The sequence below is a fragment of the Numenius arquata genome, chromosome 5, assembly GCF_964106895.1.
Source record: "Numenius arquata chromosome 5, bNumArq3.hap1.1, whole genome shotgun sequence".
NCBI classification, from domain to species: domain Eukaryota; kingdom Metazoa; phylum Chordata; class Aves; order Charadriiformes; family Scolopacidae; genus Numenius; species Numenius arquata.
In genome coordinates, this window is record NC_133580.1 from 37,397,101 (window position 1) to 37,416,173 (window position 19,073).

The 19,073-nt window shown below is 40.3% G+C and overlaps 1 protein-coding gene across 1 annotated transcript in view; it reads right to left on the reverse strand.

The window, feature by feature from the left end:
- SH3D19 (SH3 domain containing 19) overlaps window positions 1-19,073 on the reverse strand; it is an 86,793-nt gene that overhangs the window by 39,469 nt on the left and 28,251 nt on the right. Inside the window, exon 3 of the mRNA XM_074147274.1 lies at window positions 6,192-6,232. Within this exon, the coding sequence (XP_074003375.1) occupies window positions 6,192-6,232 (41 nt within the window). The remainder of the gene's footprint in view (window positions 1-6,191; window positions 6,233-19,073) is intronic.

The following is a 19,073-nucleotide window of genomic DNA, read 5'->3' on the forward strand; positions in this document are numbered from 1 at the left end:
ACTATGATTTCTTTAGAGAGAAAAGAAAATTATCTGAGGGACAATTTTTTGCATAGCAAGTGAGATTTAGGAAGTGGTAGAATCTCATTGTGCAAAACCCAACAATTATGCTGTTCCTGTGCCACTGCAGAATCATTAGCTGAAATCAGCAAAGCATACTTGATTCAAGAGTCCGCATAGTGTTGTGTCAGACATACCTCTTCGACAGGGCATTTTTGATGTGCACTATTCATGAGTACTAGAGGAAAAAAAGAAGGGGTTACAGAAGAGGAAGAGGAGGTGAAGGAGACCAAACCAAGGCTTCAGAGTGCCAGAAACCATGACCAAATGGGTTAGTCACGCAAGGACAGTGCACGTGTCAGCATTGTTAAGAGGACAACTGTAAAGTCTTTTCACAATATAGTGTCTTAAAAAAAAAAATTAAAGCAGATTTTATTTCTAGTCTCATGCTGATTTTAACAATGGCCGTGTAGAAGTTTCCTTTGCAGTAAATTAACCATGAAGAATATAACTGAATATGGAGATGTTGACAGTACTGCTCAACAATAAGCTGCTGTAGGAATGAGGAGAGGGAAGTCAAATCTCTCTGAGTGGTTTATGTAGTTTAAAAACATGGTTTATCTGGGTCTGCACTTCTTCCCTTCCAAAAATAATGGGTTACACTGAGGAGTTGATACAGATGCAAAGAAGCTAAGGCCCCATAATTTATACTCCTACCTACCAAGGAGGTATGGGCAGGCAGGTTGGTCCGGGTAAGAGGCACACCTCAAAATTTCAGGCATGATTGCACATTTCCTAACCCTGTTCTGTAAATTATTTCTCAAAAATAAGTAAATAAAAATCCCCTATACCTCACCTTCACTTTCTTTTTCAGAGTTCTTAACACAGTGTTGATTTAATACACACATTAAAGATAAAAAGACAAACTGACCCAAACCAATTCCAAGATTACTTTTGCAAAAAGGATGGAAGAAAATGTTCATTTGGTAAATGTATTCAACACAGCAGCTTGGGGTACAGCCTAATTACAATGATAAGGGCATTAGAAATAAAAGCTAATTAATGAGGGATGATGTTTTCAGAATGTGCTCATTGTGTTTGGAAAAAAAAAACAACACAAAAAACCCCCAACAAACAAAAAACTCCCAGGCATTTATGGAATCAAACTACTTCTATGCACATAAACACTTAATATAAATATTTATTTTTTAAGAGCTTTGACAAAGTTCTTCCCTCCTTCCATCAACTGCTCCCCTCTTTTTGTTGTCGCATTTTTCTTACAACCACACTTTTATAACTTCTTTTGTTTTGACAGCTCTTAAACCCACTGTAGGAGCAGAGGTGAAAGGTACTGCATCTTCTGCTCTCACATATTTCTTGGAGTTCCACAAAGGCTAGGGAAATGAAAATATTAACTTTCTAAATAACCCTTGCCTCCAGACCTGCACAGCTTTTATTCCTTTTCCATTTCAAAGAAATGAATTTAAATTAAAAAGTCTATGAGAGAAGACATGAATTTTTAAAATATAGCACACACCTGATTTAAAAACAAAAGAAAAAAACCTGCAGCCATTTTTTTGGCCTTGTGCTCTTTTGATCCTGTAAGTCTATTCTTCATTCCCTTTGTGGATTGCCTTGAAAAAGCATGCTATGAATTTCTCCCCCAGATTTCAAATTATGGCAGCTTTAAGGTTTAAAAAACCTTTCTTCCATCAGGAGAGTCAATGGAAATGTATTTTTGTGCTAGTTTACATACTGTGAACTGAAGACAGTCATCTCCTCAACCTCCACACTAAGAAATACTCAGGGTGAGAATTGTTGACATTTCTAATACCATATGCTTAGTGGTATTTAAGTAAAAGGTAAGCAAAGCAGTTAAAGAAGGAGTGGGAGCAGAAAAACCCAATGCATAAAATCCACATCTTTTCACCTTATAACTTTGTTGGTCTCAGGAGAAAGTCAAAATGTCAAATCAACTTATAACATTGTCACTATTTATTTCCATTAGCGTCAATGAGGCATCTAAATGTTTTTAACCTAGTAGAGTACAATTAAGGCAAGTAAAGGATTAACGGTAATACTGTAAATGGAGGACAGATTACTGACTTATAGATTCATTTTTTGTACATATTTTTTACAACCACTATATATGGGGCTTTATCCAACTATTTTTGAATGTGCAGTCATAAACTCAGTTTGTGTTGTATACTTACGTTTAGAATGTTTTTGCTCTGCTGTTTCTTCTTTGGGTCCTACTTTTCAAGTGCACTTAATACGTCATTTGTATTTGACACATAGATATTATGGGGCAGGGGGCATTTAAAGTTATGAGATCAAGATGCCTGTGTAAGTACAATCACCGTTATACCACAAACCCATAAACTGCGATGCTACAGACAAGCTGGTGGAAACAGAATTCTGACATGCACTTTTGAGTCTTCGGAAGAGAGTTGGGCTGGAATTTACAGTCTTTCAGGTAATCTTTTAAGGCAATATAGAGGCAACTATAAAGTTCATTCAGGGATCTGCTCAGATACCATCCTGCTGTGAGCGCTGAGAGAGCTTCCACAAAATAGACACTGCATAGTAATATTCATATATTTCCATCAGCAAATATGTATGAAATACTGAACAGTTTTGTCATTTCAGAGTGTTTTAAAAGATAATTTATATTTTGCATTAAAGATTGGAACCACAGCCTCAAATAGCCCAAGTCCTATGGGAAATCAAGCTCCAAATTTTTCTGATGATTTTTATCTATTGTCCCTTCCAGCAGCTGTGAGTAAACATGATCCTGTCAATTAACTTGCCATTTAAGTATCTTAGTTAATTCATATTAAAATAGGTTATAAAGTACTAATATTACTTAGTACAACAAGGACATGCTAATATTTAAAAACACAGCTTCTTTCAATGCTTTTCCAACACAGGGATAGACATTTCGTCCATCAATTCTATGAAATATGTAGACTATTAGACTGAGGAGTTATTCTTCCCACCGTATGGCTGCCTGACCTGTAACCCCTATAGCTTATTCATTATAGTGTCCCAAGGAGAGCCTCAAGAGTGGGCAAACACTCCCTCCCTTATCTACAAAATAATACACCAGAAGAGCTGACAGAATGGTCCAATGCAGGAGGCCACACTTGCGGTCTTTGCAATACCAAAGGTGTTATGTGGCTGCAGTGGCCCTTCTTCAGGGAATAATAAAACGATCAGGTAATACTCAAGCCAAAACCAGGAAAAAAAATAAATTATTTCACCCAAGATCTGATTAGACTATTTCTGTAGAAGTGGAGGTTCGAAATAATTGGAAAATTTCATGCATTTTTGAAGTAAGAGAGTTGAAGCTTTTCTCCTGAACTATTTCTTGGCACAAGGGGGAAGTCTTGCTCCTTTTCTTCCAGTTCTGTTTCCATGCACCTCAGGAAAATGTTAGGTTGTCTGACATTAGAGCTAGGCTGATTTAATGCTTGAAGGTAGCTAAAAGAGATGATGATGCCCAATTCCTCTTCCAAATATGGACTTTTGTCCCCTCTTGAACAATATTAGCACTCATATGACCCCACAGTAAGCGAGTTCAGAGTTTTAAATAAAAAAATAAGCATCTTCTGTACAGGTTTTGTCCATTTTATCTCACTGAATCTGCTCACCTTGGGCTTAGACCACCAGCAGCACAGGGGAAGGAATACGCCACCCCCAACAGCAGTCTCTGTTTCCTGCCTCACCTTCCCGGCTCCAGTTCTTCTATGCACAACTTCAGTGAGACAACTGATCAAAAATAACCTAGGGGGGTGACAGGATTCCTCTTCCTACCCCCAGTGAGGTCAAATACCCTCTTCACAGCTGACCCAACTGCCTGGCACCATAGAGGCTGGCATTGCTGCTAAATAAAATCTGTGTAACTGCACCCTTAGAACAAGCCTCCAGTTTCACTCAAATTTGACAGTAATGATTTATGAAGGCACTTCACTCCTTCCCACACCTTTCCTCAGGCTGTATGTTCCTGCCTCTGCACCGTTCCCTGCGTTATGCCAGCCCAAATGTTTGTGCAGATGGGGAGAGAATGAGGTCACAGAATTGATCTGGTTGGGAGAAAGCAGGAGCCAAAAGAACTTAGGAAGCCCCCAAGCAAAACAAAACAAAAAATGAAAAACAAACAAAACCCACAGCCAAAAATGGCTGCAAAACTGCCAAATGGGAAGCCACAGCCTCTGAGTGCATACAAGCTGTTACACATCCCTCATTCAGCCACATCTTTGCTTAAGACAGAATGAGAATGGAACAAACTTGTTGTTCTTCCAACATTTTAGGGCAGCAGATTTCTGTAGCCCTGCTCCTTAACACCACCCTACTCTGGAGGAGCGGAGAAGCGAGCAAAAACATCATTCCCCTTCGTCTCACTACTGCAGCACTTGGCTTGACTCTTTTTACTTTCTTCGGCGTTCTTGTGCATGTTGCTCTCTCTGGCTTCAATGGAAATAGTTTCACCGATTTCAGTGGGAGCTGGATTTAGTGGTATGTCCTGGCCTGAGACCATCATTAAAAATCCAGGGGTAACTTTTGAAGAGTTGAGATTAAAAAATTACTCCTAAGCATATCTCATGTTCTCAGGCTTGCTTTCTTCAGGCATGCTGGGGTCACTTTTCTGAATTCTACTGAGCTGTCAAACAATTGAAACAAAATGACACCGTCTTTCTATCCAGAGTTGTAGTCAGGGTGGCTGAAAGGAAAATAAACCCCCTTCCTCTTTGGCCACAAGACAGAGATTACTGATACAAAGTCATGAAAAGCATTGTCCACAGGTTGGAAAGTTGAAACCCTGCACATATCTATCATGTTTCTTGAAAATTAAGAGATAAACAGTCCACAGAAGCTGTGATTAAGAATTAAAGATACGCTTTTCCAGAGAATACGATAATTTTTCCAGATTAATGGCAAGGGGAGTTAGGAATTAATCGGGGTCCATTTTTAATTTAGGTCCATCCACAGGTATGGTTAGTGGCATGTAACGAACTATGGTATCATATATGATGCCTTGATGCGGGCATGGAGATTTTTTAATAGCTTATCATCTGAATAATTCACATGGTACCTATATTTCATCGTAGTTACATCTTAATATTATTAAGAATGATATTATAACGTATGAGCCAGCGCTTCTTGACTAGACTATTTTTTACTTGATTGTGCCTCAAAGTATCGTTTGCTACTGTATTTTCAAAAACATAGATATCAATGGCTTAACGATCTTTGGGCAGTTTCTCACTTAGATGAGGTACTGGGGCTCAGGCAGTCTGAATCAACTTCTGACTCCACCACAAAAGACCCTCTGTAATCTGGTGCGTTGTTTTCCAGTTTCCTATCTATGGCAGCAGCAGCACAGATAACATGCTGCATTTTAACTACAGCATCGCGTAGACTTGCTCTGAGTAAAGCTTTCATGATCCCCTTTGACTACCTCCAACTTAATCCATACTAATGAGCCCCTGACTAATAGGTCCAGGAGAAACAAATCAGTAGTACATACACTAATTTATTTTTTCTCCATAGCAGAATCGTAAGGGTTGTTTCATTAATATGAAATTGAAATCATGGACAGAAAGGAAATAAAAATGAAAAGTGGAAGAAAGAAACAGCATAAAATACTTTGGAAGATGCAGTTAAAGCAATTCTTTGCCTGGGAATATCATGGGCAGGGAAAGGGAAAGAGGAGTTCAGCAGTTAAGTCAGGGAAGAAGAGTTTGGGCTTTCATTCAAGCTTTCTAAACAATTTTTTGTTTTCCACAATGAACCTGGTGCGTGAGTCTAATCCTGTCCCCAGGACAGCCAATAAGCAGTTGCTGCAGATTTCTACAAAAAATAGAAGAATCTTCTGTTTTGTCCAGTGAACTACAAATTGGGCATGTGTAACCCAAGTTCTTTGGAGATGGATCACATCTATACACAAATGCATTAGTGCATAAATAAGAAAATGTTAGTAACTGGCAAGAAGGAGTCGTTCATCAGCAAAGCAAGAAGATGGTCTAACATGAAGCAAAAAACGGCCAAAGAGTGAGAAAGAAATTACAGTCCTCCAAAAGCCTGCTAGCTACTCTGTTGGCACATATAAACTGAACTGTTTACAAAAAATGAAGATTTAGCAATCTTACAATATTATGAGTCTCAAAAAATAGGAAAAGTAGACTTACATCTCTTGATTGCCGCTCTTATGGATGACAACGGTCCTTGGCTTAAAGAAAAAAAAAAAGTATTACAACGTGGTTAATGTCTTAAAGAGAAAACAACAAAGCAACATTATGCAGAATTTCTCCATATATTGTACAGGGTTTGCCAAGTGCATTTTTTCCCTAGGTTGTTATCTTACAGAAACTTGTCCAAAACTCCTGAGTATACAACCATACCCAACCCCTTCTAATGAAAACCAGGTTACAGCTTCGCTGCAAGACTCTGCAAAGACAGAAAGCCAATTTTTAAAACCATTTTTTCTGTCGATTCTCTGTTGAAGTTCACATTCTGTCTCATTTGACAGGAAAACTTGGACAAGAGCCCATGTGGGTGTGCATATTCTCAGATTATAAGCATTTAATGACCTAACATTCTTCTAAATAAATAAAACTTACACAGATGAGTAAAAACCTACAACCCCCTTGCTAAATATTTTTAACAATTACTTAACAACTTATCTTCCTTTTCAGTTGAGACTGCATTTTTCAGTAATAACTTGGTAGGTGGGGTTAGACAGGAAGACAACATGACCAAAAACCTGTTGATACACCAGGACAGAAAAATGTTTCCTTTTGTCAACTCATCTGTTTTCTTGGTAAGACTACAGTTTCTGATGCCTCTCTTCCAAAGGTCTTATTTAACAGATATATCAGTCCTTACTATTTTTGCAAGTAAAAATCAAAACTAATTTGGGATTATAATTTTCAGAAAGTGTTGCTAACTTGAAGAACATGGTCTTAATAATCTGCCACTTGTGCAGAGCTACACAGAAGATTAAAAAAACATACAAGTACTTCAGAAAAGGACTTTTTTGCGCTTTTGCCTTTACTTGTTGGTGAGAAGCCTCTGAAGTGCTGAATAGTCGTTTTAAAGGTTGAAAATAGGCTATATTTGATTTAAATTAATACAATATCTTAATTAGAACAGAAAGACACACTAATCAAGTCTTTTTCTGGAAACCTTCCAGCACAGCCTTCATCAGCGGTATAACAGCAGGAATGTTAGTACAGGGAGGCCATGAGCATTTTAACACTGCTCTCACTCTGCCCGCAGCAGGCGTGCCACACACCAACTCTGTCAGGGCTCAGTTTAGCTTCACATGCACTTCCACGGCAATTGCTGATGGCTGCAGTTACTCCAGTGGGATGAAGAATAGGGGGATTTGGAGGAGAGAAGAAAGAGACAGTCAAAAAGGACGCGGATGGAAAATGTCCTCCCTCTACAGTCATTCTGAAAACTAATTAAGACTAGAAATGAATGTTGCTCTGACTGAACTTTTTTCTGAAATAGTTTGGCTAGTCTAGGATAAACAATGGTTATTTGTCTGGTTTCAGAAACAGTTCAAATGTGTCTCGGCCCCTATCCAGACAGCTAGCAAAGCTGCATTAGGAAACATTTCTATCAGTCATATTCCACTGTGCATTCTCAGCAAAAAAAGATTCTGATTTTCCTTCAAAACGCCCCATCATAATACAGCCTTATCTTTAAGAAACACTTTTAGTCGTATGTTCCTCACAGGTGTACCCAACTCCTTTTTTTCTTCCTCGCAACTCAAGCCTCTTTCTTTCGGATGTTCATTTTTAAAACCTTATTCTTCTGCTTTTATTGCTGTGAATAACTACTACCTTTAGGGTTTTGTTTTAATCATATTTAGTATAAGACAGGAAGGAGACTGAAGTCTGGCAACATGAATCTGAAATCTTTTGGAGTAGCAAAAACTTTCTATACTGAGAATTCAATATTTACTTACGTTTTATAGCAGGAAATTAGGAAATCTATAAAGTATGCATATTCAAGTGTCAGTAAGAACCAAAAGGAACAAGTTAAGTTCTTTCTTTTGCTGGCAAGAGTGCTTCGACCCATTGCAATTTGCCTCAGAATCTGATCAGTAATTTCAGACACAAGCAGGTATTTTTGGCTAGAAATCATAGGAGGAGTCATGTAAGCAAAAGTTCAAGTTTTCCATGCAACATGAGGACCAAAAGGGTACACAAAACAATTTTAAAATCAAAATGCAAAGAACAAAGAAGCAAAACCTTTCACACAACCAGCCTAGTGAAGTACGGATATATCAAGAGCAAGGCAGTTCAAGGATGCAACTGTCTGTGTAATTTAGAACCCAGGATAACACGGTTCTGTTAGAAAATTTATGAGCTTACAGGCAAAACAAGCTGTTAGCAGATAGTTTTTCTTTTCCACTTTCCATTAACAGGTCACCCATCAACAACCTTTTGGCAAAGCCCTATATTTCCTACCCCCAGGAGAGTTCAATTCACATTTAGCTTACAATTATTTAAGGATTTTAAAAACATGGAAATGGGAGTGGATGTAGATTTTTTTTTTTTTTCCATGAAGCCCTGTAAAGGAACTGCAAATTTCGTAACTTTGTTACATGCTAAATCACAGTAATTTAAATAAGATGCTGGGTTTGGGGCAGATTGATTTTGCTCATACCTTTTGCTGTGCTAACCCCTCCCCAGTCCACAGGCAACAATTTCTGGGCTCTTGTCCTGTCTTGCAAAGGAGAAGTGATAAGGTTACTAATATCCTCCTGTGCTCCACAGTTAATGACACATTTTCTTTCAAGCCATCCAAATAATTAACATAACCAAATCGAATTTAATTCTCCTATTTGATGAGGTAGGAGCTGCAGCAATTACTCTATTCTATGGAGTGCCTGCCTCTTTCCCACCTCCTCCTCCAGTCCGTAAGGCACAGCAATGAACCAGAGCACACACAAAATCCCCACAAATGCACTTGTCAAGGAAAAACGGAGAGGGAAGAAGTTTAATCTGCGGGGGACCTCTGATACTGATCCCAGCACGACTCCCCCGACAGTTACATCAGAACACCTGAGGGGACAGCGCGACAATAACCAGCCTCAGCTCCTGTGTCACCCTGTAACGTACATAAGCAAAGTCCAAACTCGTATTGCTGGAAGAAAACAGAGCAGACAGGGCGAAAGAGGACCTTTCAGAGCATTAAAGACTCTGATAAACATTAGCTCCAACACCACCCCAGCCCTATCTAATATGGAATAAGCAAAGACGCAAACTATTCATCCATCCCACACACAGTTTACCATGCAGGAGTGGACAACTGGAGCAACTCCTCTGACATCTGCAGATTTACCCCAGACCGCGCCCACTGTTAATTTAAAGCACAAACTTTAGTTTCTTTTTCAGCTAAGGTAGCAGCTTCATTGAGCTTCACCTGCCAGCCCCTCAAAAGGGGGAGCTAACCCATCTCTGTCGGGCCCTCTGCGCACCCAAACCAACCCACTCAGATAGGTTCAGAGGGGATCCGTAAGCTGCTGTACCTGCTATGCTGAAAGCAGTTGGGTACTTTAAGTCGGCAGTAATACAAAAAGGGTCCCATGGATCACCATTTCTGAAAGATAAAGAACCTGTAGTGGTGTGTTTGAAGATGTTTGAACACCTACTCACTCTCCCTGGCAGGCTTCATTCTGGGTTTCAAGGACAGGTTTTCTAAATATAAACACTTGAGGAAAATGCTTCAAAAGCTTATTTGAGGTCTGTGTATTGGGGAAATAAAATTGCCACAAACTAGAGTGGGCAAAGTGCTGTAAACCGTTTAGCGGAGTAAGTGCACTTAGTGTGCATAAACCACAGTCTCTTCCTCACTGGGGGCTCTGCTCCGACACTTTGACTCACACTGAGCAGCGTCTCTCTTCAAACGCAGCTTCAGTGTAGCTCCAGTATTTCTCAAAGGCTCGCTCCTGTGGGGTGACTCCTGACCCAACACAGTGACCGTGCGAGCATCACGCACCTGAACAGTCCCCACACAGCAGAGGAGGGGAAGTGCTGTTCAAGTGGAATAAAGCTCAAATCACACAGGCACCTCTGAGCGAACAGGCAGAGATTTGTGTGTGCCTGGAGCAGGACAGCATTTAAGTCACACATTACCCAAGCAAAGAGGCCAGGAGGTCCTGGCTAACCTTTTCACCCACACATCTTTTAGCTGTTTCAGGAGCAGCAGTGGTCGCAGCCCAGCCAAGGGAAACTCATGGACATGTTCCCACCAGCCGTGGTGATAGTGAGCCAACTCTACCAGTCCTTAGTTTCACATACCTGTGTAAAAGCTTTTTAACATATTTTTAATTGTGATGTTTATTGACCTTGTGTTACACACACATACACAGAGATTAAAAAAAGTTAAAATGTTGCTATTTTTAATGTCTTGTGACTTCTTGGAATGTAAGCCAAGAATTTTTAAATAGCTGATGCTGAAATTACTGTAAAGCAAAACACTAGTTTAATAAAAGGCATCATATAACCCTCTCAGTTACCTTAGAAATCATGCCATCTTTATAACAGCCAGTGTACTATAGTGTAACATTTTAAAAACTTATTAGAAGACATTATTCCAAACACAGAAAGTTCAAAATGCCACCTAACCAATTTCACTACAGACTGAATTGCAGAAAGATGTTAGTAATTTTATAGTTAAATTAAGGGTGGTGCAAAAGATCGGATTTATTACCACCCTTATAACGGGCCAAAGACAGACCTATTAGTTCAGCGGAAAAGCTCCCAAAGGCCAGAAAAGTCACGGCTATCTCATCTTCATGATGTGGATGCAGTAGACAGAACTGTGTTAATCCTGTGGATGAAGTGAATCTCCACTAAAAATGTATCCACAGTCTTCAGCCTCTTCAATGCCTCCACTCCCAGGACTCCAAGTCCTCCAACTGGTACGTGTAAATTAGACAGCCTGACACGCAGACTCCAGCTGCAGTTTCCCCATTAGTGTAAGAGAAGCAGAGACCGCGCAGCCAGCGGTCCCAGCTTCCCCAGGCTCACCATTCCCACCAGCTCCCTTATGTCGGGGCTGACATCGTCACAAGTCTGCTGGATCAGCCACGTGATTTTGCTAACAACAAACAATCCCAACCCAAACATCCCCATGCGTTGTCAGTCAGAGAGGCTGACTGCTCCAGCTGGCTGCAGAGCCACATGAGCACAAGGGTGATGCTGGAGAAGTGGTGGGAGCAGACAGCTGGGGAGGCCAGCGGCCGTCCTTGGGGTAAGCAGCTCAGCCTCTACTCTCAAAAACAAACCCTAAATCCATGACTCCGCAGCTAATCTGACAGCAAGTCACCAAATGCTGGCTATGCCTCAGGTCAGCTGTTCTTCTCACCCTTCATTATCAGTTCATCCACTCTTTTCTATTCCCCCCCCCCCCGTTAGTGATGGTCATCCAAATTGGCTCACTGGGAGATCAGACAAGCACCAGAAAAAAGCAGCTGGCAGCAGTCTGGCACCACAGCAGTCACCCTGTAAAATGAAGACACTCTCTTATGTTCTCTGCTAAATCATGGGGTATTGTCACAGCCCTGTGGGTACAGAAGGCTAATAAAGACCCAGCCACCTAAGAAATCATATGCTCAATAGTACAGATCTGGTCATCTAGGAAATCAGACTCACCCTGGTACAACTTTACTTCTCTCTTGGGTCCAACCCCAAAAGCGAGTAATCTCGAATCAGTAATTAAGTCCAGTGACAATTCAATCCTCATCACTATGCTGAGAATGTCTACTTCTGCATCACTTAATTAATGCCAAAACTGCGACTTCCCACTGTCTGGACAAGTGAGGATGTAGTTAAGAAGCAGCTAAAATCCAGCTGCCCGGCTAATTAAAACAGCTCACGTTGATCAGCATAGGGAAATCCTTTCAGGAATTGCTCTCTAGCTGTTTTGTCAACCACTTATTACATATTCATGTGCTTGTCACTGTCATACTTGGGGATCATATTTTAGCAACCAAACCTTCAATTTTAAGGCAGAACACAGGCAGGAAGTCAAAGCAGATCGTGGCAGCAGATGATAACATTTCACACTGATTCTCACAGCAAACTAGAAGTCACGAGGTTACAACAGCTTCCATACTTAATAATGTCCAGCTTAGACCTTGAAGCTGAAACAACTCCCAAATTTTTTGTGAATCTGAGTCACTCAGCTCATGTGCACCCTGAATTAACTCTTTCTTGACCCAGAGCAAGAGACATGTTAGCTAGATTTCCCCTAGTCTTTTCTTTCAGGTAACAACCTGAGCTGCACTGCACCTTGCCCCCAAAGATGACTGGATGAACACACCCATTCCAGAAACGCAAATCTTCAGAGCATGATTCAAGTTATTTTCCATCTTCATTGTATATGGACTGAGTTCAGCTCGCAATAAAAGGTACGTTACAAGAACAGAGGGCTCTACTTATTGAAGAGTTTGGCCCTCCTGTAGCAGCTAAGAAGATTCTCCTCTATGCCATCTATCAACATATTTTTACTCAGTGTTGTGATAAGCCTGCTAGTATGGTTTGAATAAAACCAATAAATAATATTTGTGCTTTAATAACAATTTAACCTTGGTAGTAAGTATTTCTACTGGTAGAAAGCACCTATAATTTTAATAATAGCATAATAGCGATGTAGCACTGTAAACGTAAATGCCCCTGAACTGTCATACTGATAGTGATAGGATATTTGGGCCCAGCCAGCAATATATTCAGACACAAAAGTGAGGGTTAAAAAAAAAAAAGGAAGAAGCAGCTCTTTCAGATAAAACAACTTAGTTGTAAACTGCAACTTCTTCTGATGCAAATTCTTTACCATTAAAGTCTACATAATTTCTGTATTTGCAAATGGGGCAAGATGACAGTGCCCTGCTTCTACGTTTAAACAATACAAAACAAAGCTTGTTTCTGAATAATAGGTTTTTTGTTCAATTATTTGCAGCAGCATTTTAGTCAGTAAATCAAAGCCCTCTCTAGCCACTGACAGGACATTCTGCTTGCTTCATACATCTCTGTACATCAAATACAATCTGGTGGCTGAATAAGCTTCAGAACCTTTGTAACTGACATCACAGATGAACAAAACCTGGTTTAATCATGAAGGATGAGCAGGACAAAAGCATAAAGAAAACCTGTTGATCTCGATCCACAGGATTCAAGATATTTTTACAAGGCTTTAACTATTATAAAGTACGGATATTAGATTTTCTTCAAATAGTCTGTGTACTTCATAAAACATGTACATATAGTTTTAAGGTTATCTTTAAAGTTTTGTAAAGGGAAAAAGTGGTATGTGAATGAAGCATTAATGATTACTAACAAAACAGATAATACTTTGCTTTACAAAAGTGAGTATCTTCAATCCCTACTAAACCAGTTACCTCCAGATCAACAAGGAGAAAATAAAAGAATAGGGCAGGTGGGGGGAAACCATCCAAAGTAGTCAAAAGATGGGTGTATTTCAGCTGGCCTTTTGAAGACATAGAGGCCGAGAAGCTTAGGAATAGAATATAACAGGGCATGGCTACAGAGAGGAACAGCAGCGACAAAAGGGTGTTGACTGCAAGGGCGAGAACTCAGCAGAACCCAATGGATGCATGTGCTGGAGGTGAGGAATCCGGAGGAAAATGCTCAGGTGTTTGCAAGCATACAGACTTCAAAGACTTCAGAGCAGTAATCAAACCGAGGGAAGAATGTATAGGTGTTTCCTATTTTGCCTAGATCTGTCTGTTTCCTGTGTAAAAATAATCTGTAAAATATAGGCCCATTTGCTTCACCTATTGTGCATCCTTTGAGGAAGAAACTAGTGCATATATGAGGAAGGAGTTCCTGGGGAATCTTTAGGCATCTTAAAGCCTGTGGCAGATGGATAATTGAGTCTCACTTCCGAGGGACAGTACCAAATAGCTTCTACGCTCAGCCGTTAAGATAGTATCTGGATCCTGCCTAGTCAAAGACTAACGGCACACAATTCCAGCTCTGTAATATAAAAGCCAGCCGTTTGAGAAGCACACAAAATGCAAAGTTCGACTGCAGCCAAAGAAGTGAGATTACGAGAAGTGTTCGATGCTGGTGTGACCCCAGTGCCAAAATATCAGCTGAGCACCTTTGAGAATTTCGAAGCATGACAACGGCCAATGCTGAGCTCTTCGACAAGTCCCATCTTGCAGGATTTCCATGCTCCCTTAACCTAATTCAACTTCTTCATAGCCCATCCGAGTCAAATAAGCAGCGTGAAATGTGTTGGAGTTTAAGCTTTAGCTGAGCGAGGAGAAAAAAAAAAGGAATTTCCTCATTGTTTTAATTATAGATGTATGTTGAGAGCAAAGACAATTGTTGTGAAGGGACAGTCTATAAAACAGATGTATTAATACATATGCATCAAATATAGTGAAGTCTGAACTCAGCACTTAAAAACAAAAAACAAAAACCCTTCTACATTGTAAATGTGAACCAGCGGCCAAAAAGAAATTTGTGTGAGAATATTACAAGGTCATCCATATAAAGAGACATACTGGCTCCAAACTGGCCATTTGTATTTATAAATAAAATAAATCACTTAACAAGCACCAGAAACACTCATTCTCAACCCTCCCATGTTAAAGCCTCACAAAAGTAAAACTATCTTCATGCGTGATCACATCTTGTTCCAATGGACTGTTGACTCACCCAGTTACACCCTACAGTACGTGAGGTCCATGAACTTGTAACAGTGGCCCTTGCAGAAAGCACAGTGCACAGAAATTGTAAAATTAAATCTCATAACCACACCCTTCATTAGACCTGTCTTTCCAGAAAGTGCCCTGCATGCAGCTCAGAGAAACGGCATGTTTGCCTATACACTCTACCCTGGCCCTTCCTCCAAAAACACTGCAACACTTCCTTTTCTTCTATACCACAGATATTGACAGAGCTTTTGGTTACAAAATAGAGACAACGATTCCTCAGAAACTTGCACTACGTAACAACAAACAATACATTCATACATCTGTAGGTCTACAATGTTTACCTCCGTGTTTCAATATGACCTTTTTATATATATAAATATATATAATATATAATATACAGTCCTTTTTATTCATTCACAAAGATCCAGCAACTCTGAGATTAAGGTCAACCATTCCCAAAAGATATGCATCAAAGACTATTTTTCAAGTCTTGTAATTCTGATTCTACAAGGATGTAGGTAAGGTATAGTGTACAGGTGGTAGCCTAAATTGGGGAAAAACAGTCAAGATTTTAGATACTCAGAATCTTTTCCAAGGGTGAAGCAAGCGTCAACCATCAGAGCCAAACACATTTTTAAAATCACACCTACACCTCCAAAACTTGCATCTACCCTAAACGCACTGCAAAACCCCGATAGGTGGGCACAGCACTGAATTTGCTGTAAGAGCACCCAAAATACCTACCTCAACAACCAAGAGAAGGCTTTTAGCCACCGGCGACAATTCTCCAGTGGAACAGATCTCATCTTTGAGCAAGTCACCATTCAAACACACTACAAGACAAGAAGAACTTCCTCCACGCTCAATCATACACCCTGGCTGTCTTACGACATCATGGACCTCAAATTATATGGCAAATCAGTAAATACTGCAGGCCCTAATGGATGGTTATAGCTTAGAAGAAATAATCACTATCATCACCTTTCCCCACTCAACTAAATTTAGCTTCAGAACAAAAAATCTTGTAGAACAGATTGAACCGGACCTTTCCAGAGCAACAGTCATAAGAAATACCTTGCCAAAACATTTCACAGCCACGGAAATCAATGCCCCTCCCTAGCCTGTAAGAATCCACAAAACACATAGCTCTTTCACATACTCCTCCATGCGCTTCAATCAATGCACCATATGCCGTCAGGTAAATTAGGCCAAGAAAATTAAGAGCCACAAAGTATCAGGTTCAGTTTACTCAGGCGACTGAAAGAACAGAAAAACCAGGGACCAGTGGGGTCACCCTTCTCTCGTAACAACAATTTTATCTCTGACCTCTGGCCCTTGATCCCAAATCTTAACAAAGACAGGCTTAGAAAATAATATTTCTTTAAAAAAAAAAAATCTCCAGCGCAGCTTAACGGCTCTGGATTCAGATAACATACAGGTAATTTCTTTAATCTCCAGTCTCAGTGATGCCTTTAACTTCAAAGGCAGTAAATTGTTCCTGTCTTTCTTCTCATGTTAGCCAACAACCTTATCCCCCTCTGCCCTTGCTAACATGTCTCTGGGCCTCCAAAACTAACAGTGACCTTTTCCTTAAGACTGCCTAATTGATTAACACAATCTATTTAAACCCAGAACAGCAGCATCTTAACTTTATCAAGAAGATTTGCTAGCTATAGGGAGTCACAGCTCAGTCTCTTACTCTACAGGACATAGAAAGCATTATATAAAACTAGCAGATATCAAGTTTGAAAAGAGTCAAAGAGATGTTTCACCATGCAACATGAGGTTAAGCTCTGGCACTGCTTGCCACAAAACACTGTGGATGCTAAAAGTGTATATGGATTCAAAAAAACCTAAAGAAAAATGCTTGTTAATAGCCCTCAATGGGTTATGATGCTATTATGATATTACGATGCTATTACAAAACATCAGATTTTTCAGAGATCCTGGGCCACACAAATCTGGATGCTGACAGAATGCATGGATACTTTCTAATGCACATTTGTTTTTTCCTTATCTTCCTTAGGCTTCTACTTCACCCATAAACAAAGACAGAATAAGAATACTGGAATAGGTGGACTTTTGGACTGCTCCACAAAGGCCATTTTTATGGGTCAAAGAGCCACAAAGGTCCTTAGCTGTATTTCAGGATGGAAGCAGGTGCCCCCTCTGAAAGCTTCACCATTTTTTCCAGTTACTTCAGTTGTTCGAATAAGATAAATCTTAAGATAAAAGGCCAAATCTTGGATTGTTTACTTTTTAAAGACATATGAAAATCCTGGTATATTCTTTTTAATGTGAAAATGGTCTTAGCAATTTCTGGTTTATGCCCTCCAAGAACAGTAATGATTCTGGTTTTGATCACCATTCAAGTACATCTGCATTACACTAAGCAAAACACCTATTTAGCACCTGCAGCAAGGCAGTTACTGCACTAAGAAGCACATTTTGTCAATTCAGATACTAACAGACATCATTTAAAACGTACAGAAAGACAGTATGGGAACACTAATTAAAGGAAATACAGAGAACTGTGTCATCGTTTCAGATTTGTCCTAGATACACACTTCCTTGTTAACAGCCTCAGAAGGAAGAGGATAGATTGGGCAGTATGCAAATAATCTTCTGTCCTATACACCAGTAAGGTGTGGTGAGAAAGCCTCTCCTACAGGTGTCACCACTGTACTTGTCCATGATACTGTCCTCTTCCTTCCTACCTGCCCAACCTTCACCTGCCAGGAGCTCTACATGCTTTTAGCTATTCATGGACCTAGTATTTTAGAATGGGCAGTGGAAACAAGGTAATAAAACAAAACAATGGTCTTAAAAGCAGTTGCCCAAAAGAAACTGTGTTCTTGGGAGAGGAGGGAAACTGCCTGAACTGATGCAATCATAAAATGATTTCACGGAATCACAGAATTGTTGGAGTTGGAAGGGACCTTCTAGAGAGATCATCTAGTCCAACTCCCCTGCCAAAGGAGGATTGCCTAGAGCACATTACTCAGGACTGCATCCAGGTGGGTCTTGAAAACCTCCAGAGAAGGGGACTCCAGAACCTCCCTGGGCAGCCTGTTCCAGTGCTCTGTCACCCTCACCGTAAAGAAGTTCTTCCTCATATTTGAATGGAAATTCCTATGTTCCAGCTTGTGCACGTTGCCCCTTGTCCTGTCACTGGGAACCACTGAAAAGAGTCCAGCTCCATCCTCCCTCAAACTGCCCTTTAGATACTTATAAGCATTAATAAGTTCTCCCCTCAGCCTTCTCTTCTCCAGGCTAAAGAGTCCCAGCTCTCTCAGCCTTTCCTCATATCCCATGCTCCAATCCCTTAATCATCTTTGTTGCCCTACGCTGAACTCTTTCCAGTAGTTCCCTGTCTCTCTTGAACTGGGGAGCCCAGAACTGGATGCAGTATTCCAGTTGTGGCCTCGCCAGTGCAGAGCAGAGGGGAAGAATGACCTCCCTCGACCTACTGGTCACACTCTTCCCTATGCAGCCCAGCCCCAATTTCAGGATTGTTTGAACTAATACCGTATTAATACTAGATGCTGGTATTAATCTGTGTGAGGGGATTAATGCTGTGTGAGGGGATGGGGAAGCAGGATCCAGACTACATGGAACAGAATTATAATAGTAAAATCAAAGCTATTTCTTTTCACTAAGCATTTATTCCAAGCAAAAATATTGCTTAATATAACCCAAGACCACTGATGTACTTCTTTTTCTTGAACTAGATACGATGTTGTAGATCAAAAGAGAGATTTAACAAAGTAATCACTGTTTGTGATTGGAACACTATGATTAAATTTGGACCTTCTCTTTAATTAAAAGTCAACCTTTGTCTTAAGCCTCAGGAGATGGGAATGCGCACTATACCCAGAACAGATGACAAATCTCTGGTAACAACTCTCCCAAGATTAAGATGTGGCTATGCGCATTTACAAAGACCACACTTGGATGAATACTTCCCACATTTAGGGTTGTCCTCTGTAGCAAGGGACCTGCCTGTGACCTGCCTTGGTTGTAGCCTCCAAGGGTACAGGCAACACGACTCTTTGTACCACTGAATCTTAGTTCTTCTGCTGCAGCTGAAGTAGTTGGAAATAAATGCAAAAGCAGCTCATTTTTGTAGACATGAAGGACTAGTACTAGCTCAGTTGAGCTCATAGTCTGTCACAGATGGCCAAAACTGGGACAAACCCTGTACATAAACATGGCCAAAATTCAAATGGGAATACCTGCACTGAACAAAATACCACTTTTCAAAAGAGAAGCTTTGTAGCAAAACCAGAAACGCAATGTCTCACAAGTGATAGGATCAGAGTCCAAAGTACAGCTGTGCAAACCGCACAGCATGCATGAGACAGAA